Source organism: Eurytemora carolleeae, unplaced genomic scaffold (genome assembly GCF_000591075.1).
Source record: "Eurytemora carolleeae unplaced genomic scaffold, Eaff_2.0 scaffold320, whole genome shotgun sequence".
Lineage (NCBI taxonomy): Eukaryota > Metazoa > Arthropoda > Copepoda > Calanoida > Temoridae > Eurytemora > Eurytemora carolleeae.
This window is the reverse complement of record NW_019396551.1, coordinates 49,941-71,951: the sequence shown is the minus strand read 5'-3', so window position 1 is coordinate 71,951 and position 22,011 is coordinate 49,941. Positions and strand designations below refer to the sequence as shown.

Genomic DNA, 22,011 nt, shown 5'->3' with positions numbered 1-22,011 from the left:
TTTTTTTTTATATTTTATTTAAAAAAATATTTTTTATGAAAATTTGTTCAAAATTTCACGTATTTCAGAAAAAAATGTTGTTTTTAAGTGAATGATATGGGGAAACTAGGCACATTAACTTTAAAAACTAAAACTAAAATTTTATTTGAAATTTGAAATTTTTTACATTTTAAAAATTTTAAAACTTAAATTGAATTCAGTTTTAGGACAAAACTTATCATTGTGTAATAAGCTCTTAGTATTATTATTATTAGTATCTCTTTTTTCTCACTCATACTACAGGGGATACAGGGTGTCCCAATAAACTTGGGAATTGGGAGATGACATTTTAGAACTCTGAATTGGGGTCTAGCTGCTCTGTATCTTAAAATTAATGGAGAAAATACAAAACAGAATAATTTGGGTTTTTTTGCTTTTATTCTAATTGTGTCATTTATCCACTGGAAATTTATTTCCGCCTTTTGCGGTTATTTTTTGAGGAGGGCTTAGCCTAGATTTCTACTGAATGAGTGTCTTATGTTTGTTTAATTGGTTTAATATGATGATTATTAATGTGATTGCAAAGGACCTACTCTTTCACTTGCTCAGTTTATGCTAAGAAATCAAGTAATTAAACAGTACAGGTAAAATTAGTAAAATTATATATCTTGCTGTAAATTATCAGAAATAGAACAATCATTGTTTGCAATTCTGCAAATATATTTCTTTTAAACAGTAAAACAGAAAAATCTTGGGAATAAAAAATGATTTTTCAATGGGGTGAAAAATACAAGTGGTTATTCTGCAGAAATACAAAGACAATTTATTTTCAATTTTCAATTTACCACTTGACAACTTTTTTAATTTCAGAAATTTTATCCGAACTGCTCGCCGACTACCGGATAAAAAGCAATCTCAAGAAATTATCGACTGGGTCAGTCCATGCTCAAACTTTTCAACATTTGAAGTCCATTATTTTATATTCCTAAATATTTCAAGTATTATTAGATTTATGGGCTGCAGGTTTTTATACTAATTAAAATATTCAAATGTGAATGTATCCAGTGAAAAGTTGTCAGGATGAAAGGATGAATGAATGATGGATATATCCTGTATCGGACTGATCTTGTTATCTTCACTACTCTGGGGTTCTACGGATGCTTTGATAAAACTGTTTTCTCCTCCACAGCTTAAGCAGAAGAGAGGAGACGGTTTCTGGGCTAAACATTTAATACAAGATTTTATCTTTCTTCTTGGGTCACCAGGTAGCATTTTTTCCATAAATAGTTCTCCCTTAAGATTTGTAAGTTGGTTGTGAATAAACGTACAGGGTCACCCACAAAGAATGAGACTGCAAAGACGACCAGAAACTCATGTAATATGACGACTCCTAGGTTAAATTAAATCTTCTGCATTATATATATTCTTTTAATACCATTAATGATTTGGCAAAGAGAGAAAAAAATTAACAGTTGCATGAAGTCGTGAATATAAGGAAACAGACAGTATAATATCCGTACAGTCGTCTATGAAGTCTCATTCTTTGTGGGTAACACTGTAAAACTAGCTTCAAGTTACTATTTTAATTCTTGGTTCTATGAACTTTTTAAAGATTTTCTATTCATAATTGTTTCCCCTCGTTAGATACAATTTTGTGGACTTTGAAATTATTTGATTTTTTAAAAGGCATGTCTTTGACGCATCCAGGGGCGCAACTATCACTTTTTCACTTTATCACCATTATTTCCCCTTCCGTGCCACATATTAGCTGGCCATGAGCCTCCAATATTTCCCCTTCCGTGCCACAACAATTGACTCTTCCGGACAAAACCACTTTTTTAAATGGTATATTTAGGGCCTTTAAATTGTGATTTTCAAAAACTCAAACCATTTTCAATTCTACATAAGATTAATATGTTTTGCGTTGAATTCTTAAACTGCTTTACAATAACATTTTTGGCAAATTTGACTGAGTAGTGAGTATTGCATCTTGAAATATCACAAAGTTGGTTAATGAGTGATTTTAAGATGGATTTAGTATAATGAGTCTGTGATTGAAAAAATGTCAGACGAGGATACGACCACAACGGGAAATTGAAGAGCAATTAAATTAATCCGTGGATCTGCATAAGAAAGGAGATAAATGCTTTATCCCAAGATTTATTCTAATTCTCTTTGTTATTGTTGTAGGATACCTTGCTTGTCAGGGGTTTAACCAGTTAGGTAGCCTGGTATACTACTACACCCTAACTCTAGCCCCGCTATCCCTCGTAGTCCCAGCAGTTAATACAGGGAAAATACTCTTCAATATATTAGGTAATTAGATTCATCAATCATCAAAAGTCATAATCAATATTTTTCGGGAGGAAAGTCGTCTAAAGTCTATTTTTTAAGTGAGCTCTGAACATTTTCAGAAACATATCATTAATTGCAGATTATAAATTTTTCAAGTTTTATTTCTAATTAAAAGCTTATTCTGAATTTGACTGTAGTAACAAGAAAACCGTCATCTTCTTTCCTTTCTTGTAGTTAAAAAGGTTGCTGAGGTTTTTATTTCATTTTTATGACGATAATATGTCATATATGTGTATTGTGTAAAATTGATAAAAACACATTTTCAGAATTTAATCAGTTACAAATATCAAAATTTTAGCGACATTTCATAAGACAGACAGAAGATGAATATTGGTTCTTGACTTTTTAATAGTTGGATAGTTAGAAATTAAACAAGTAGTCCATCAACTCTACAATTCAGCCGAATACAATTATTAAATATCAATTAAATATTATTTACCTTTTTTTCAGTTGGAAGAATATTCTGTAACGAACGTTTGAGTTCAAGACAGTGGGTTGGAGTCCTGCTTCTTGGTACTGGAGTCATTCTTCAAGTCTATCCGAGGAGTTAACCTGGAGTCCTTTTTGAACCTGGAGTCATATTTTAAGTCAATCATATGAGTTAACCTGGTGTCCTTTATTTGTGTTACTGGAGTTATTCTTCAAGTAAGTCTGAGGAAGTTAACCAGTTCAGCTCAACTCAAAAGCTGCCAAGTGAAAAAAAAATGGCGGCCTGTGAGAAAAATCGAACAATTATCGAGGATCTAGAAAGTTGTGATAATTTTTGCTCTGAAGTTCACACGTTCAGTGACTGGGTTAAAGAAGAGGAAAAAAACATGGCAAGGTTTAGATTCTCTTTTCCTCCAGGACTCTCTTCACATTCAGGGATTTGGGAATCAAAGGTAAAGAATTATTAACAGTGTACCCTTAAGATATAGTTTCAGGTAAATCTTTAAATCCATTATTTTCTCTTTGGAATTTGATAATTTTAAAATGTGCTTTAAAAGTAATTTGTCTCAAAAACAATGGAGGGAAATGTTACGAATAAACATAGTGAATCTAGAAAATATCTTTCATATTGTTACTTATATCATGGTTTAAAGGGTACCATAGTGAATCGGGCATGTCACACTTATTTGAAGTCACTTAAAACGATTATTGAGATATCTTCGTTTTTTTCAATAAAAAATGCAACAGATGGCCGCGGCTTTACAAAGAAAGACACATAAAAGGGTCCCTTACTTCATTGTTTTTCAAGTAAGGTTTAAAGGGTGATTCCTCTGCAATCATTTTAAGCTACGTTGCCAGTTTCTTATATCCTAACATCTTGACTAGGGGCTCATATTGAGAATCTGTCTGCTGTAGAGGTTTTAATTTTATCTTTAATTTTCAACCGGTTTAGTAGGACAAACAAGATCGTTAAAAAACATAACAAACACCTGAGTCTGATTTGATTTGATTCGATTTATTCGATTTGATTTAATTTGATTTGATTTGATTTGATTTGATTTGATTTGATTTGATTTGATTTGATTTGATTTGATTTGATTTGATTTGATTTGATTTGATTTGATTTGATCTCAAATGATCTGATCTGATCTCATCTCATCTGATTTAACAATACCAGGAACCTGAGTATGATAGTGATGGAGATATAATTGTGAGAAGACGAGGAGATGATGATGAAGGAGTAGTCCAACTCCAACATGACCTATCAACTCCTCTGGCTGGAGTTGGTAAACAGATATGGCGAGGGAGCCTTCTTCTTGCTGACTACTTCCTTCACAATCATCAGAAGGTTTTTTTTTCAATTCTTCACTCAAAATATAAACTTTTAACTCTGATAATAAATTATTATCTTTTTAAAAATAAAATGGTTTTTAATTCAGGGAAACTATTTTTTTCGACATTTTTGACCAGTTTAAGGTTTCAAGAATATCGTTGTAAATCAGGCATTGTCCTTGAATTTACGCTTACAGTCCCTTTAACGTGATTTTTTTACTTTAATGTGTAAAAATGATGCATAGATCAAAATTTTATTTTTTTACTCTGAGTTAGACGGTTTGCATCAAATACCTGAATAGAAAAATCTGATCGTCTCCAAAGTTCCAAACGATTACTTCTCTCGTCCAAAATGTCAACTTAACATTGTCAATAAAAATTTATAATTGCTATTTAGATGCAGAATAAGAAAATTCTTGAGCTTGGATCTGGAACCGGATTGGCTGCTATAATTGCCTCCTTCTGCGGAGCAAAGTAAGCTAATTTTTTCCAGATAAGATTTTTTTACTCCTTACTTTATTCATATAAGATTTTTTACTCATTACTTTATTTATATAAGATTTTTTTACTCCTTACTTTATTTATATAAGATTTTTTTACTCATTACTTTATTTATATAAAATATTTTTTTAGAGTTGTAGCTACTGATATTGATGGGGTTGGTGTACTTGAAAGAATTAAAGAAAACATCCTGAAAAACAATTCTCTACTAAAGATGGATATTTTAGTAAAATCCTGCGATTTAAGAAAAAACAAGTACTCTGAGTTGATGGAGAACTTTGATCTAATAGTTGCTGGAGATATAATCTACGATGATGATATTACCGACGCATTTATTGACTACCTGGAGAGTGTGTGGCAGGTTGACCGTAGTGTGGAGGTTCTCATCTCCTTGGAGAAGAGGTTTGTGTTCACTCTTGAAGCTCTGGACACAGTAGCACCAGCTTACGATTACTTTCGGAGTAAACTGACCAGCCAGGAGCAGTTGTACGATCTCAGAGTTCAAGACATATCCGTAAACTTCAAGCAATACTTCTGCTATGATAAAGAATCCCATATGGTCCTGTTATCTATCAAATGTAATCAAATTGTCTAAAAATACATTTTTCCGATACGGACTTAAGTTTTTTTTTTGTCCCAAGATTTTAATAAATGTAAATGTATGAGTGGACTGGGTTGGGTTAGGTGAGAGCAGATTTTCAGCAGAATAAGAATATTCCGCATCAGGAGGAGGATAAGATCAAAGCTCTGCTCTATCAGGTGCATGGATTCATCTTTTTAAAATTCTGTGATGGTGATGGGCCAAACCTCTGTAGAGTAAAAAAGTAGATGTTAGTTCCACATTTATTGAAAATATATTTCGGTCTGGGTTGACCCTCTTCAATTTTACGATATAAAAGCCATCAAAATCGATAAAAAAAAATAAAAAATGTAAAAAATCACAAGAAGATAAACAAACATCTTATTTCTCAGATTAATCAAAGCAAACAACAAATTTTCCAAAATGCAACAAATTTCATTGTTTCGTTGTCCGTTGATATATATGGATGATTTTTATTCATTTTCTCTACAAAAATTTCTGTCGGTGAACTTCAACTATCAATCATCATCTTAACTTCAACTTCTTGACCGATCTTTTAATTTTTATCTTCAGGGAGAAAAGATGCTTAATGAATTAAAGCAAAATGTTGATCTAGCATTGGCCTAAACAATCCAGGTGGGTAATCATTGATCAATCAATAAAATTTATATTTTGCAGAAATAAATCTTAAATTATAAAATTTTCTTCAATTTGCAGGATGGGTAGTGTTATTCCTAGAAATGTCTCAAAGTCTGTCTTTGGAAAAAATCTGTTCGCTCCTAGTTGGTATTGCCGAGATAGACCCTTCTGCAGTTCTTCAAATAATTTTACTGCTGAAGAATCTGAACCTCTCTACCCTGGACATATAGAGACATCGTCCCTCCAGGTACCATTTTAGATACGGGATCTGAAACTCATTACCCTTGACTTATTGAGATATCGTCCCTCCAAGTACTTCATAAGATACGGGACCTGGAAAAATAAAAACATCGTCTCTCAAGGGACTACATTAGATACGGGACCTGGACATATAGAGACCTCGTTCCTCTAGGTACCATATTAGATACGGGACCTAAACCTCTCTACGCTGGACTTATAGAGACAACGTTCCTCCAGGTACAAAATTATATACATGATCTGAACCTCTCTACCCTGGACATATAGGCATCGTTCCTCCAGGTACCATATTTGATACGGGGTCCGAACCTCTCTACCCTGGACATATAGAGAGATCGTTCCTCTAGGTACCATATTAGATACGTGGATCTGAACGTCTCCACCCTGGACATATAGAGACTTTGTCCCTCCAGTACCATATTTGATACGGGGTCTGATCCTCTCCACCCTTGACATATAGAGACATCGTCCCTCCAGGTACCATTTTAGATACGGGGCCTAAACTTCTCCACCCTGGACATATAGAGACAACGTTCCTCCAGGTACCTTATAGATACGGACCTAAACCTCTCCACCCGGGACATATAGAGATATCGTCCCTTCAGGTACCTTATAGATAAGGGGCCTAAACCTCTCTACCCTGGACATATAGAGACAACGTTCCTCCAGGTACCTTATAGATACGGGACCTAAACCTCTCCACCCTGGACATATAGAGACATCGTCCCTCCAGGTACCTTATAGATACGGGACCTAAACCTCTCTACCCTGGACCTGAAGAGACATGGTCCCTCCAGGTACTATACAAGATACGGGTATGAACCACTACCCTGGACATTAGAGTTCTCGTGTTTCCAGGTACAATATTAGGCCCGGACCTTTCTGTCACAATTACTTAATTTATCAATAAGATTTTGCACTCAAATCGAAAAGTCAAATGTTAGTTAATTCTTTGTTATCTTACGATGCAAAATCACATGATAAATTACTTATTGTGCACAATATCTACAGATATATGACAGATCTTAAAAAAATTTTATGAATATCTATCTTTCTATCTAGAAACTACTGTTGGCTGGTGGGTCTGCTTTGATTGCCCTCTCCAACCCCTGGAGAGCAGATATGGTAGCGGTCAATGGGGAGGTCACAGGCACTCAAGCACTTAGGTCAGGGCCAAAATAGTTAAAGTTCAAGAAGTACATTAAGTTCAAAAAATAAATTAATTTGTTTTCTTGAGGTTAAGATGTACATTTGAACACTTTTGGGTCAAGAAGTTCATTTGAATAAATGAGGTTAATTAGTTAATTTGCTTACTTAACCACAAGGTAGAAATTTGCTTTCTTGAGGTCTAAAGGTACATTTTATTTCTTGTGGTCAATAGGTAAATAAACTCACTTAAGGTCATAGAGTACATTTGTTGACGTCAAGTTGAAAAGTTTATTTGTACAATCTGTCCATAGTCTCTTTCCCACCTAGCTTTGTATAAGATAAAGTATGCCAATTAGGAAGGATTAGTAATTATCTCAGGGGCGGAAGTTTTAGAGACAATCGTTGAATGCAACTCCCGTGTTTCCCTTATGGGGTATTTACATTTTTGTAGATTTCAATGTAAGCATTAAAAAATGATGATGATAATTATATGAAAAGTATTTAAACCAAGAAATTAATATCTACAAAATTGTCTCATCCCATTCAGGATACGTTGTCTTAAATTTTAGGCTCAGAATGAATTAGGTTTCATATTGCATTCCTTTGTATACGGTGGAAGGTTACTTTTGATTTTAATTTTGATTTCAATGAAGCTGTTAAACAGCATGGATACAGAAAAACATAGAAACAAAACTATAAAAAAGTTTCTCTTTAATTGCTTGAAAAATTGTAATTCTAAAAAAATCTTGTTAACAATTAAACTAAAAGAATAATGTTGTCTTTCTCATATTGATATATACACCTACTACCGTACCTAGATAGATTGTTAAAAACCCAATTAGCTTCAGTCTACGTTGTATGGTTTATCATTTGTCAAGTTCATTTAGATGTTTAATATAAACTAACTTGGGAACACAGCTTTGCCGGGAAACTAAACTTTTACTGTAGAGAGTTCTTAAACCAAAACAAGAACGTTCCCGTGGTTTGAGGCAAATCGGTCAAGGGGTTCTTGAGTTATTATTAGACATCCGATCAAACAAGAGTAAAGACAGATAAACAGAGATTTTTTCTCTAGGTACATGCTAAGTAAGTTAGAGGAAACTGAAGAAGGGCGGCGAATACTGGCAGATAAACCTAGAATTGGCGGAGATACCCTCAACTCACTGGCAAATCATCCGCCGCAGTCCCTAGGAGGCGTATACCACGCTTTTATGAAAAAGTAAACGTTTTTTATAGCTCATAACAACCAAATTCATTTTCTTCTAGTAAACCACTATACGGGGATACAAAGAATGTCTTTGACTAAAAAGTGGGATTTTTTTGCCATAAAGTTCTTAACTTTTATGGACTTATGGTTCTTGGGGGGGGGGGGGTAAATCTTTGTTTATTTCTATTATCTATTTTTTAATGTCAAAATTATGTGAAGAAGTTATCATAATATGGTTTTAAATACCTTTATTTTAAAAGGATTAATTATTAATAATAATGAATTCTGTTGCAGGTATAGTTTGACCCCAGATTCGCGTGACATTGTACAGTTTGTAGATGACCCACAGCTGGCCTACGTCATGACACGATACAGGTAAAAGTTTAAATGTGAAAGTTGCATTATTTTTTTAAGTAAACATAGTTATTCTTTTGATAAAATTGTTGATTATTGCTGACCGTAAGGGTTGTGGTAAGGTCCTAACTCAAATTTTGGCCCGAAACCTGTTTAAAAACAAATCACGAAACCCCAGTCACTCCTGATTAAGATGCCTTTATCACCTATATAGATAACATGGGCAGATTTGAACGGGGAACAAATATTAATCTTGAAGTAATTATCTTGAGAGTTCTGAAAACTTTAGCAAACACACGATATAGATCATATTAATTTTGAAGTAATTATCTTGAGAGTTCTAAAAACTTTAGCAAACACACGATATAGATAATATTAATCTTGAAGTAATTATCTTGAGAGTTCTGAAAACTTTAGCAAACACACGATATAGATAATATTAATCTTGAAGTAATTATCTTGAGAGTTCTGAAAATTTTAGCAAACACACGATATAGATAATATTAATCCTGAAGTAATTATCTTGAGAGTTCTGAAAACTTTAGCAAACACACGATATAGATAATATTAATTTTGAAGTAATTATCTTGAGAGTTCTGAAAACTTTAGCAAACACACGATATAGATAATATTAATCTTGAAGTAATTATCTTGAGAGTTCTGAAAACTTTTGCAAACACACGATATAGATAATATTAATCTTGAAGTAATTATCTTGAGAGTTCTAAAAACTTTAGCAAACACACGATATAGATATTATTAATCTTGAAGTAATTATCTTGAGAGTTCTAAAAACTTTAGCAAACACACGATATAGATAATATGAGCAGAATGTAATTGTACACCAGTTAAATGTTAACAAAATGTGTGATTGTCTGTTTTAGGTTTCGCGGTTTATTACTTAATATATACGTATGGATATTGTTTATTGGGGCCTATGATAGAAAGATAGAACTTGTCACATGACCTAATGGTTGGATTTAGAGTTAGGGCCTTAGCTAGCACTATCCCACCATAATGATTGAACCAAATTGTCATCTCAAATTAATTTTCAATAATTTCTCAGCAGTTAAAATGTCATGTCGTATAATTTATTTAACTTATTTCTCAGCAGTTAAAATGTCATGTCGTGTAATTTATTTAACTTATTTCTCAGCAGTTAAAATGTCATGTCGTGTAATTTATTTAACTTAATTCATTTTTTAATCAAACTTTTCCCTTAGATATTTCCAACAATCATTTTAAGTTAAAAAAGGAAATACTTTTATTTTATGATAGAAGCATGCTTTAGGGAGACGCATGACCTAACGCATGCTGTTCTGGGTATGCCGACAAACATGCTGGGTGAAGTACTTGTCAAGTGGGTCGAGGCGGTTCAGACACGCCTTCCTATGTGCGTGGGTGGAGCTATTCTTGGTCCCATCAGGTCAATCTTCAATTTGACGCATATTTGAACTTAAAACTGAGCGATTTTGAATCTGTTCTTGATTTTTGGATTAAAAACTGTTGACCTCAAATTTATGAAGAAACTAATTGTCTTATTTTTGTAGATTTAAATCCAAGCAGAGAGATAAATATCTAGAAGTACTTTCCTGGGCAATAGAGTAAGATTTATATGATTTTACATATTTTAGCATTCGTTTAAAGAGGCTATAAATTATTAAGACAAACCCCCCTCACCCCCACTTCCCTTTCTGCCTTCCCCACCCCCACCCCTTAAGCCGCCTGTGATCACACAAGTTACAACAGATAAAGTTAATTATAGAAAACATAGAAATAGTGAAATAACATTAAAGTAAAAACCTCAAGAAGTACAAAAAAAATTAGAACGAACATTTTTTCAATTTCTGATTCTACTTAATTTTTTCGCTTTGTGCAACACAGCAGTTAATCTATGTTTAAACCGTAATCTTATGGAACAATTAACTCCAATTTATCTCTCGAATTTGAATGCATTTTATCTGTTATCTTTTAGTTTACAATGGTTTGTATTTGCTGTATCGTGTACTAAAACAGTTCATGGTTCAGACCCCAGTCTTCACTCTTCTTTTGTTTTGCAATTAAATCAGAGCTGGGAACTCTTGAATTGTGGATATCGAGATCAATGCTTGATCTCCATATTCTGTTAATCTGCAGATTAATTTAATCTGTATTCGATATCTGCAGTGTAAATGTACCCTGAAGTGATAAATAAAATAAAAATAAAAGAGCCCAGAGTTTATATCGAGCTCAATTATCGGGATTATAAGTATTCAACACAAAGGTTCCCAGCTCAGGATCATTTAGACGGAGACCTGGATTTGATTCCGTTCATTGTGTATTATGTACGAACTCTTTTTTTGTCTAAAGATCTTGAACATAATTCCCAATTTAGGGTTGGACGTGACGCCAAGTTTTTACCTGGAATTTACTACGAGGAGAGATGGGATCAAGATATTCTAGAGTTTAGAAAAGAAATAAATATTAAACATCCTCCCAGTTTGAAGTAATTTAACAAATCTCTCAAATTTTCGAAAGATAAATTAACAAAATATGTTATTAAGAAAATGGAGGTCATGTCATTTTGCACCAAAAAATATTATATTTTTTGTTTATCTAGGAAACATTCTTTTTATTTGTTTCAGAAAAATGCCTGAAAAAGAGAAGAAAAAACCGGTTTTGGACAAAATAGTGATTGACACGATGCCCCCCAAATCAGGCGCATGTGTCTATCATAACTTCCTGTACGCACTGCTGGGTCTAGGGGGTGCGCTTTATCTAGCATTTATTCTGGACAGAGAATCATTCGACAAATATTCAAAACAATATTCTTATCTAGGAAGGAAGTTTAAAGTGTAGTATTAATATTTTAAAACATAATCTAATAATATTCAATTTTATTGCTGTAGTTTTAATTGCTCTAAAATGTTTCCATAAGTTTTCAGAACAAAAAACAACGTTTCATTGCATTTTCTCAGGCCTGAGTTAGTACTTACGACGTCCCTAAAAGTCTCATTTGCTTTTTGGATCAACGGATTTCTACTAAAGTTTCACTTATGAACAAATATTTGAACTTCAGATTTTGTCAGGATATGTCCGAACAGTGTTCAGTACTGTAGAGGAGTACTCACCCTTCCACCAGTTCATGGAGACAGACGAGGAATTCATGGATAGGGATACAGTTTATTATTATTATTATTACTATAATTATTATTATTATTATTATTACTATAATAACTATTATTTATTTATTACTATTTATTATTATTATTATTATCATTATCATTATTGATATAATCATCATTTTCATTTTTGTTTTTGTTAAAATCATCAATATTTTCACTAGTATTGAATAATGTTGTCATTGCCAATTCTATGATTTTAAAATTAATAAACTGTATAGGATGAAGAAAATGGATCCACAACCTTCAGTTTCCAAGAGTTCATCTTCAAGAGTTAAAATTTTTACTAAAGTAAATCAAGACAAATAAAATGAAAAAATTAAAAAATGATTTAAAAAATCCTCATTTTTCAATTACAGATGGGACAAGACAGGACTAAAAATGTCTAGAACTATTAAAGGTTCTATCTGAAAAGTAATTTTCTATCGAATTCTAGAATTTAAGAAATTTTTGTGGTTTTCTGAGTTTTTTATTAGGGTACTCCAAATAAGACCAAGGTGGGATATTTGTATTATGCAGACCGGAATGAACTAATATTAAGTCATACAAATTCAGGGGGGACCACTTTTACCGTCTGATAAGCTATTCAGAAATATGCACATAATCTACCTACATTGCTGTTTCGCAACTGGCGTTGCCCTAGTTTGTATAAAAATAGTACTGTGTAGAACTTCTTTGAACCGAACCGTAAGCACTCCGTTGCTCAATCCTCCTCATGTTGAATAAATACACAGGGTAGGGCTTGAACTTTTATTACAGATTGACAGCTTCAGTCTAATGAACAAAGAACATTTATTTCTCATGGAAAAAAGCATTGAGGGTACAAGAAACAAATAAAGTATCCCTCAGGCATTAAAAAACCATGAACAGCCCAATATTTATCATACGATTACTTACAAAAATATTTCTCAAGGATACATATTGAATATAAGAAATAAATATTTTAGAACTTTTTCTTGAAAACATTGAGTAGAATGAAAATAACATTTAAACATATTTACCACAGTCATTCGCAGGGTTTTCAGCACGAAATATTAGCACACTTTACAGATTCTAACTATATACTAGGAAAAACGTTTTAACACAGAACGCGTCCATGACACAAAACTGCGCCTGCGCAGTAAAATCAAAACATACGATATACAACAAGTTTCTCTCCGTATTCAATTCTTTCCAGAAACATCTGTACAGACCACTCTCTTGTCAGGGGTGAACAAAATTTTCCCATTGAACAGGGGCATTCCATAGACTCAAGAGACGCGACATGGCTCGCGTAACAATTGCTCATAAAAAATATTTCTTGAATATATATATATATGGCATATATCATTTTCTCCGTAATTGTCTAAAAAGATTAAATCCATTGAAGTTTTAGTAAAATTTCAAAAATTGGTAAAGTTAGGCAAGAGTTAGGAAAAGTACATTTTTTTGAGGTTAATGAAATTTTTCAAAAATATCAATGGATTTAATCTTTATAGACAATTACGAAGAAATAATATATGACATGATGAATGTTTTATTCCGGCTGAGTTTCTAGAGATTGTCCCTTTAAATATGAATGTTTTATTCCGGCCGAGTTTCTAGAGATTGTCCCTTTAAATATGAATATTTTATTCAGGCCGAGTTTCTAGAGATTGTTCTGTTAAATATGAATGTTTTATTCAGGCTGAGTTTCTAGAGATTGTCCCTTTAAATATGAATGTTTTATTCAGGCTGAGTTTCTAGAGATTGTCCCTTTAAATATGAATGTTTTATTCAGGCTGAGTTTCTAGAGATTGTCCCTTTAAATATGAATGTTTTATTCAGGCTGAGTTTCTAGAGATTGTCCCTTTANCCCCCCTGTGTACGCCTCAGTTTCGAATCATTTATCATTCATGGTGTTTTTCAAAGCAAATATTGACTTGACGTATAAAATCAATTAAAATATCATCTTGTTGACTGTCTATGGCTGCCCAGCGACCAACATTTAACGTTTAGTGTGACAGTTACAGTTTCACGATTTTGCCCGAACGGCGAACATGCAGCTCTTTAAGCACACAGGTCTGATAAATATTAATTAATAACAATAATAATAATGATACTAGGTGTATGATGTGACCAAGGGGAAGGATTACTATGGCCCTGGGGGTGGATATGCGTTTTTCAGGTAAACATAATTATTTTTTACAATTTAATTTTTTTCATCGATGTAATAAGCCGTTTATATTTTATTATTTTCACTATTTTTATTTAACTACAACGTATCAAATTATGATTAAAAACCATGGTTTACTGATTATTAAGTCTATTTTAAGTAATATTTCAAGGGGCATTTTATAGAAAAGGAAATCGTTAAAATTTTGATTCTGTGAAAAACGTTCTTTTAAGTTTCTCATTGATTTGATTTGATTCTTTTTCATATTGTTCTAATGAAAGGAAAAAGAATCGGATCAAATTAAAAGTAAACATCATGTTTTGTAAAATTTCCTAATCCTCAAAAATCTGTATTGCTTGGCGGTCACTCTGTGTTCTGCAGTGGTCGAGATGGATCTAGAGCATTTGTTAGCGGTCAGTTTGACGAGGCAGGACTTATTGATGACGTCAGAGGACTCTCTAGCTCGGACTATCTGGGACTAAAGGTATTATAATTGGTAGCGTTCTGGTAAAACTCCTTGAAGGAAGGGGGGGGGGGATTAAATATTTTGGTTGTGTTGTATTACTTTCATTTCATCCAAATCTTAGTTTGTCGAGATTTTCAAAATGCTTTGAAAAATAGAAATGTTACCAAAAAACGGCTAATTTTTTTCATTATTTCTTATTTTAGGTTTAAATTCTTTTTTTAACGCTATTTGCAACAATTTTTAAATAAACATGGACGAACATTTGGTAATCGCTTAGTAAGTACTGCCTGGGGCCAACCCATTTTTTGTGATCATGGTTGTGGAATAAAATGCTATTTTTCTTTTTTGACAAAACCTAACCCGGAACAGGAGTGTACTTTAACAAATAATAGATNAAGAAGGTTGGATTATTAGAAGATGGAAGGTTTATAAAGATATCTTATTGTTTAGCAATGGGAAGAGTTCTATACTAAATATTACAAGAAGGTTGGATTATTAGAAAATGGAAGGTTTATAAAGATATCTTATTGTTTAGCAATGGGAAGAGTTCTATGCTAAGGATTACAAGAAGGTTGGATTATTGGAGGGAAGGTTTTACAATAAACAAGGAGAAGTTACAGAAGAATGGAAACAATTACAGGTATTTAAAACGTTCATTAAAACAATTAAATGAATAATTGAATCTAACAAGTGAAAATATATTGATGACAAATAACAAATCTCCATTTAAAACCAATTTAGGTAAGGATGTCACAAAAATATAATATAGTTAACTTTTATTTTCAGAGAGATATTTCCGCAGCTGTGAAGGAACAGGATACACAAGACTCGGAGAAAAAGGTCTTTCCACCCTGTAATGTAGAGTGGACCAAGGAGAAAGGGACAAGGTAGGTTAATTTATCCACCCTGTAATGTAGAGTGGACCAAGGAGAAAGGGACATGTAGAGTGGACCAAGGAGAAAGGGACAAGGTAGTTTAATTTACCCACCCTGTAATGTAGAGTGGACCAAGGAGAAAGGGACAAGGTAGTTTAATTTACCCACCCTGTAATGTAGAGTGGACCAAGGAGAAAGGGACAAGGTAGTCTCGAGATTAAGAAAAAGAGAGGTTTAAACATTAATCTTGACATCCACCATTCTAAAGTTTTCAGCTCTGTATATGTTTAGGTTCTGCTGAAGAGCTAAATCTGGTGGCATATTAGTTAGTGGTTCTTAGAAAACTGTGCGCTGTGAATTTGTATGTTCTGCTGTACAGATTAATCTTGTGATATATTTATTAGGGTTTATAGAAAACTATACAATGTACATATTTAGGTTCTGGTGTACAGCTAAATCTGGTGGTATATTGGTTAGGGTTGATAGAAAACTGTACATTGTACATGTTTAGGTTCTGGTGTACAGCTAAATCTGGTGGTATAGCTAGGACCTGGATAGGGGTTCCTAGAAAATTGTTCTATCCCGGCAGGTAACAATCAGGAAAAAATTTAGGTTCAGTTTACAGTGTACTCAGATGGTTCCTCCTCAAAACAAATTTGGGTCAGGCTTTCTGATTTCAAATTTGGAAAAAATCTAAATTTATCAAGGTTAAGGGATAAACATTGCCATTTTTGTGGTAAAATCTAACTAATAAGAAAAAAATGCAAGTTTTGGCAAATTTGCAAAGGTATTGAATTGAGTCTTTCTTTGAAACCGAATGTCTTAGACCCTAGAAATTTCAAGCAATGTATAATGGTTTACACAATCAGGTTGCAAGATATAGGAATTAGAATATTTTAGTTTGGTCATCAAAGTCAAATGGAAAACCAATTATTATGCTTTTTAAGCAAAACTTGTTGTGGCTAATTTTCTTTTAAACATTTTTATTTCTAATTTTACGTGTGATCCAGGGATGAGAGGTGCGCATGTGTACGGGATACAGGGTCCCCCTCAACTGATCCAGGGGCATCTTCAAACAGGGGGGACCTTGACAACCCCCATCTCAAACAATATCAAGATTGTCCCCCGGACAGCTTCGAATGTTGGAACAAAGCGAAATAAATGATAAATATCAAGTCTGGCCCCTTCAGGCTACACACATGGGCCTACAACTAGTAGCTTGAAAATTTTGAAATTTAATCAAAGCTGATATTCTGTTTCTTCTCTCATTTATATTTTACAATTTTGATTATTGTTAATAAAATTACTGATACCTAATAGATACTAGCAATGTCATAAAAAATAATAGATACAGAGAGATTTATATGTACTGTCACAAAATGCAAACCCTATTAAATAATATTTTTGGCGTAAATAAATTTTCTCATTAAAGCTTATGTTGTTGATATAACAATACTTGAATAATTTCCTTTTTGTGAAAAATTAATGTTCAAGAAGATTTTGAATTTATGATAAAATGCTCAAATTACAAAACATTCCGTCCAAAAAGTGTGATTGCTCATAAATTATGCATCTATACCACCTTACACTGTGATTTTTATATTTTAGAAATTTGCACTTTTGCAAAGTGCAACATTTGTTTATTCTTGTGATTAAAATATTTTGTTTGTTTGGATTTTTTGAAATATATATATGTATTGTTTTATAATTTTGATTAAATGTATCTATAGGTTGACCATCTTGGTCATATCATTCATGAATCAGGATCACATGATATAGACTGCTGAAAGGCTAGAGGTGCCTACATTGGATCATCTACTGAATTATTGGGAATTTTTCATTTCTGCTGACCACTGCAAAAGTTATCTGTTGTGCAAACTTATTGTTATTCCTTTTATGGAAGCAATATTTTGAACCTTTACAGTGAATATGCCTGTCAAACCTACCGATCTTGAAACACTACAGTTAAAGTTTTTGGAACACATATTTATTTTGTGAAGAATTTTTCTGCAGAGTTCAACTCTGTGAAAGTTCTTTTACTGAGACGATTTGTCAAGTTTGCCCAGTCTATTTTGCATAGTTGGAATCCACTGATTTGCCAAGGTTGCACAGTCTATTTTGCATAGTTGGAATCCATTGATTTGGCAAGTTGGATCGACATCTGCATATTCTCTACAGTACGACCTAGGAAGAATCATTTCAAATATCTCTGACGAATTCTCTCCAGATATATTAACAGCCTACCAAGAGCCATCTTTGAAGAATGTGGGCCGCTCACCATTCAAGAAGAAGACAATATCGAATGTCTGCAGCATCTCCTGCTACAGCTCCGGGACTGAGAGGAACACGACATTAGAGAAGAATTATAGTCGTTAGTTAAAAACCTATGTATAAATTGAATTATAGTTCTACTAATATCTGAACCAATTTTATGTGTTCGACAAATAAATCATAATAATAGATGTATCCTAGTGTATAAATAATGAATATAAAATTTTGTTCTTCCTAAAGGTATTTGTGTGATTATGTTTGAGAATTTATGATAATGATGTTTCTGTCTCGAGAAATTGATATAAAACCGATCATATTCCACAAATACGAACCCAATCTGAATCGACGATATCCCACAGAAACCTGAGAATCTCAGGTTTCTCCTGTTAAAATTATTTAATTCTTATTTTCAATTTTAATAGATATAATTGAGAATTAAAATTTTATTTTCCATATAATTTAAGTTTAGAATTTTCTCTGAATTTTTTTCCTAGAATTGGATATAAAATATATAGAATCTGATCTAAAAGATTTGTTCGTAAAATTTTTTAGATGACATTTTGCCGCAAAATATGAAATTTGATCCAAAAAGTGTAGACTGAGCTAAAATCATATAATTGGAGTAAAAATATCTAATTTAAAAGTTTAAGAAATATGTAAGGTTCCGATCTTAATGGAGATGAGTAGGGTTCAGGCCCTGGGTGGGGATGAAAAGGGTATGGTTTAGTATAGAGAAAGAACACTCAATTCACACTATTTGTACAAAAACTTCATTTTGAAAACATTGGAAAAACATCATAAATTTTCAGATAAAAATGCGTTTTATTTGAAGTTTAAGTTTTGGATCAAATTCCACAATTTTTCAAAAAAATTGGAATTTAATCTAAAATTTTTTTTAGATCAAAGTCTACATAGATACGATTCCCTTTAGATGAAAAGGTTATAACAGATCGATTTCCTAAATATCGTTTTCAGTTTCAACTTTTTGGAAAGTTTTTTATAAGAACATTAAAGGTTTAAAATTATTATAATTATTATAAAGATTTATTCACACACAAATATATAAATACATATATAAATGGTGTAGTTTAAATTTGTTTAAATAACTTTTTGAAAATACAGGTTTCTAACACCAAAAGAGAAAAATATGCAAAATTATGCACAAATAGACGACATTGATCATTACTCATTACATATTAATTATTCGTTCTTGTATTTAAAAGTTCTTGTAAAACCGGAACTTTCTATGCATGTTCCGATGGGACATCAAAATATTTCATTTGTTTCTTAACTAACATTTTACTAAGATCCGAAGGATTTACAGGAACAATTATTTGCAATAGAAAATAAATTTCTGTGTTAAGGTCATTTTTACATAAATTAGAAAGAAATCTAATGCAAAGCTTAGAACTTGCTTCAATAGTCTCATAGAAAGACACACATCTACTACCTAACATAGTTTTTACATGTAAACATTGTTAAATATAACTGGATAAATTTGTTTTTTATCATACGTGTGCATAAAATCAATACTAGAGAAGCTACGAGGTCGCAAAGTCGTAGTATAAATTTCACATAGATTTGACCTTGTTTTGTATACTCGTAATGTAAATATGACTTTCTTTACTTTTTCTTGTTATATTCACTACGTATTAATGTGAAACTTTTTCAATTTGTTTTTTACTTATTTATCATATCTTTTTATTATGTATCAAATCATATATTTTTCTGCATTTAAAATCATATATTCATTTAATAATTAATTTAATATTATTGCTTTGCTTCGATTTAACAGTGTGAGTTACATTGTTTACTCATGATGTTTAAGTAAGCTGTTTTTGATATTTTGATGTCTTTATGAGTTTGTGCTATTTTGATGTTTTTATGATTTGTGATATTTAGATGTTTATGTGATTTGTGATATTTTAATGTTTATATGAATTTGTGATATTTTTATGTTTTTATGATTTGTGATATTTTAATATTTATATGAACTTGTGATATTTTCATGTTAAATGAATTTATGATATTTTGATGATCATATGAATTTGTGATATTTTAATGTTTAAACGAGTTTGTGATATTTTGATGCTTTATGAATTTGTGATATTTTGATGTTGTATGAATAATTGTGATATTTTGATGTTTTTATGATTTGTGACATTTTGATGTTTAGATGAATTTGTGATAATTTGATGTTTTAGATGAAATGGTGATATTTTGATGTGTGAATTTGTGATATTTTGATGGTTAGATGAATTTTTGATGTTTTGATGTAAAGATGATTTGTGATATTTAGATGTTTAGATGAATTTGTGATATTTTGATGTTTTGATGAATGTGTGATATTTTGATGTTTTTATGATTTGTGATATTTTGATATTTGATGAATTTGGGATATTTTGATGTTTAGATTATTAGTGATATTTAGAAGTTATATTAATTTGTGATATTTATATGTTTTTATGATTTGTGATATCTTGATGTACATATGATTTTTGTGATGTTTTGATGTTTAGTTGAATTTGTGATATTTTGATGTTTAGATAAATTTGTAATATTTTGATTTGAACTAAAAAAGGCAGCTGCATGGTTTCAGGCAAACCGTTTAACACTAAATGTTTCCAAAACAAAGTTTATGATATTTAGGAATAAAAATATGCATTTTGATCCTGAGAACTGCAAATTAAAAATTGGAAATGAGATACTAGAAAGAATAGGAACTGACTGTACAAATAAATATTTCAAAGGAATTGAGTCTTTGCCACAAACGCAAATTTTCTAATTCATATATTTTTACAATCTGCTGGAGTTCATATTTTATATTTCAAACTTAGACTATTGATAAAGGTCTACGACATCGGGTTGAAAAGATATAGGGATTAGAATGTCATAGTTTGTGGCAAAAACTCAATTCCTTTGTTGGACTCAAAATTGATGAATTTTTAAATTGGGACTATCAAATTGAATATGTTTCCAATAAGATTGCTAGCTCAATTTTTGCTCTGAATCAGATTAAAAACATTTTACCGTTAACATTCGTCTACTAGTCTATAATGCACTTGTAAGGCCACATATTATGGAATTATAACATGGGGGGGGGGGCGTAAAAAATCAAGCCTCTGCAAAAAAGAGCAATTAGAGCAGTAAATAATAGTTCATTTAAGGCAAACTCAGATCCAATATTTTTCAGATTAGAACTCCTAAATTTTGATGATACATATAAACTAGGTGTTCTATCTTTTATGCATAAATACTTTTATGAAAACCTTCCATCTTCCTTCCATGATATGTTTAATTCTTTAGCTGAACCAAATAGAACAAAATCATATAAACTTGAACGGGTTCTCTTTAAAACTCTAGAATGTTTTACCTCTGCTTTATTTCCAAAAATATGGAATTCGATTGAATTAGAGCTGAAAGAAACTAAATCTGCAAAATCGTTTAAAAGAAAAGTCGCCAAGATCTCTTTAGATAGTTATGCAAATTATATCTATCTTCATCACCCTGTAGTTCATAAACATGATTTTAATAACTTATGTTACCCTCTGTTCCAACCCTTACGCTGAGTATCCTCCCTTTACCTTATACTCCCTCACCTTCCTCCTTACCATTTTCCTGATTTATCATCATTCTTATGTTTAAAATGTACAATGTACATTGTTTTTATCTGCAATTCTCATTCGTTCGTTTATAGTGGGCCAACCAATTAAAACAACCTACTCTGGTTAGGCGGGTCAAAACTACATAGTAAATTGTGATTTTTTTATTTGTATTATCTCGTGTTTTGTGCTTGAATAAAATATGAATGAATATGAGATGATTTGTGATATTTAGATGTTTATTTGAATTTGTGATATTTTGATGTTTTTTTATGATTTGTGATATTTTAATATTTTTAAGAACTTGTGATATTTTCATGTTATATGAATTTATGATATTTTGATGATCATATTAATTTGTGATATTTTAATGTTTAGATGTGTTTGTGATATTTTGATGCTTTATGAATTTGTGATATTTTAATGTTTTTATTATTTGTAATATTTTAATGTTTTTATGTTTGTGATATTCTGATGTTGTAATGTATAATATGAAATTGTAATCTTTAATCTCAGATATACGAATCTTTGATAATTTTCTTAACTTTATATGAATATCAAGAAATTTGCAAATGTTGAACGCTTCGAGGAAAAGTAAAAATCAAATTTTTAAGAATTTCCCTAAATGTAGATATATTTTAATATAAAAATATGCTGAATCATCTCAAATAAAATAACTTAAATTTTTAATAAATTCATTTAAATCATGAAACTTTGTA

General features: G+C 31.6%; 2 protein-coding genes across 6 annotated transcripts; both read left to right on the top strand.

Annotated features, from left to right (window-relative positions):
- The first annotated feature begins 559 nt into the window (after positions 1-559).
- Positions 560-11,412, top strand: LOC111705344 (ubiquinone biosynthesis protein COQ4 homolog, mitochondrial). 5 transcript variants are annotated; one of them, XM_023477847.1, is made up of 11 exons: positions 560-623; positions 850-913; positions 5,281-5,355; positions 5,750-5,812; positions 5,894-6,062; positions 7,136-7,239; positions 8,298-8,441; positions 8,724-8,804; positions 10,075-10,209; positions 10,334-10,387; positions 11,158-11,412. In XM_023477847.1, exons 5-11 carry the CDS (start codon positions 5,895-5,897, stop codon positions 11,270-11,272), a joined length of 801 nt encoding a protein of 266 aa, XP_023333615.1. In that variant the 5' UTR covers positions 560-623; positions 850-913; positions 5,281-5,355; positions 5,750-5,812; position 5,894; the 3' UTR covers positions 11,273-11,412. The 5 variants fall into 5 exon arrangements, with proteins under 5 accessions (XP_023333615.1, XP_023333614.1, XP_023333613.1 ...); XM_023477846.1 differs by lacking the exons at positions 5,281-5,355; positions 5,750-5,812; positions 5,894-6,062; ... (4 more) ...; positions 10,334-10,387; positions 11,158-11,412 and adding exons at positions 1,059-1,244; positions 2,170-2,295; positions 2,785-3,215; ... (1 more) ...; positions 4,493-4,569; positions 4,729-5,238; XM_023477845.1 differs by lacking the exons at positions 5,281-5,355; positions 5,750-5,812; positions 5,894-6,062; ... (4 more) ...; positions 10,334-10,387; positions 11,158-11,412 and adding exons at positions 1,052-1,244; positions 2,170-2,295; positions 2,785-3,215; ... (1 more) ...; positions 4,493-4,569; positions 4,729-5,238.
- A 1,796-nt stretch (positions 11,413-13,208) lies between these two features.
- On the top strand, positions 13,209-16,761 carry LOC111705347 (neuferricin). The gene is made up of 7 exons (XM_023477852.1): positions 13,209-13,217; positions 14,029-14,090; positions 14,460-14,562; positions 15,080-15,184; positions 15,331-15,431; positions 15,931-16,008; positions 16,430-16,761. Exons 1-7 carry the CDS (start codon positions 13,209-13,211, stop codon positions 16,578-16,580), a joined length of 609 nt encoding a protein of 202 aa, XP_023333620.1. The 3' UTR covers positions 16,581-16,761.
- The last annotated feature ends 5,250 nt before the right edge of the window (positions 16,762-22,011 follow it).

What these genes read in the sequence shown, in the direction of transcription:
- LOC111705344 (XM_023477846.1), top strand. Translation starts at nt 3,039, where the DNA reads ATGGCGGCCTGTGAGAAAAATCGAACAATTATCGAGGATCTAGAAAGT. An exon ending in TCCTTCACAATCATCAGAAG is followed by an intron (nt 4,112 to 4,492) that starts GTTTTTTTTTCA and finishes ATTGCTATTTAG; the next exon opens with ATGCAGAATAAGAAAATTCT. An exon ending in GCCTCCTTCTGCGGAGCAAA is followed by an intron (nt 4,570 to 4,728) that starts GTAAGCTAATTT and finishes ATATTTTTTTAG; the next exon opens with AGTTGTAGCTACTGATATTG.
- LOC111705347 (XM_023477852.1), top strand. An exon ending in AAGAATGGAAACAATTACAG is followed by an intron (nt 15,185 to 15,330) that starts GTATTTAAAACG and finishes TTTTATTTTCAG; the next exon opens with AGAGATATTTCCGCAGCTGT. An exon ending in AAATTGTTCTATCCCGGCAG is followed by an intron (nt 16,009 to 16,429) that starts GTAACAATCAGG and finishes CGTGTGATCCAG; the next exon opens with GGATGAGAGGTGCGCATGTG.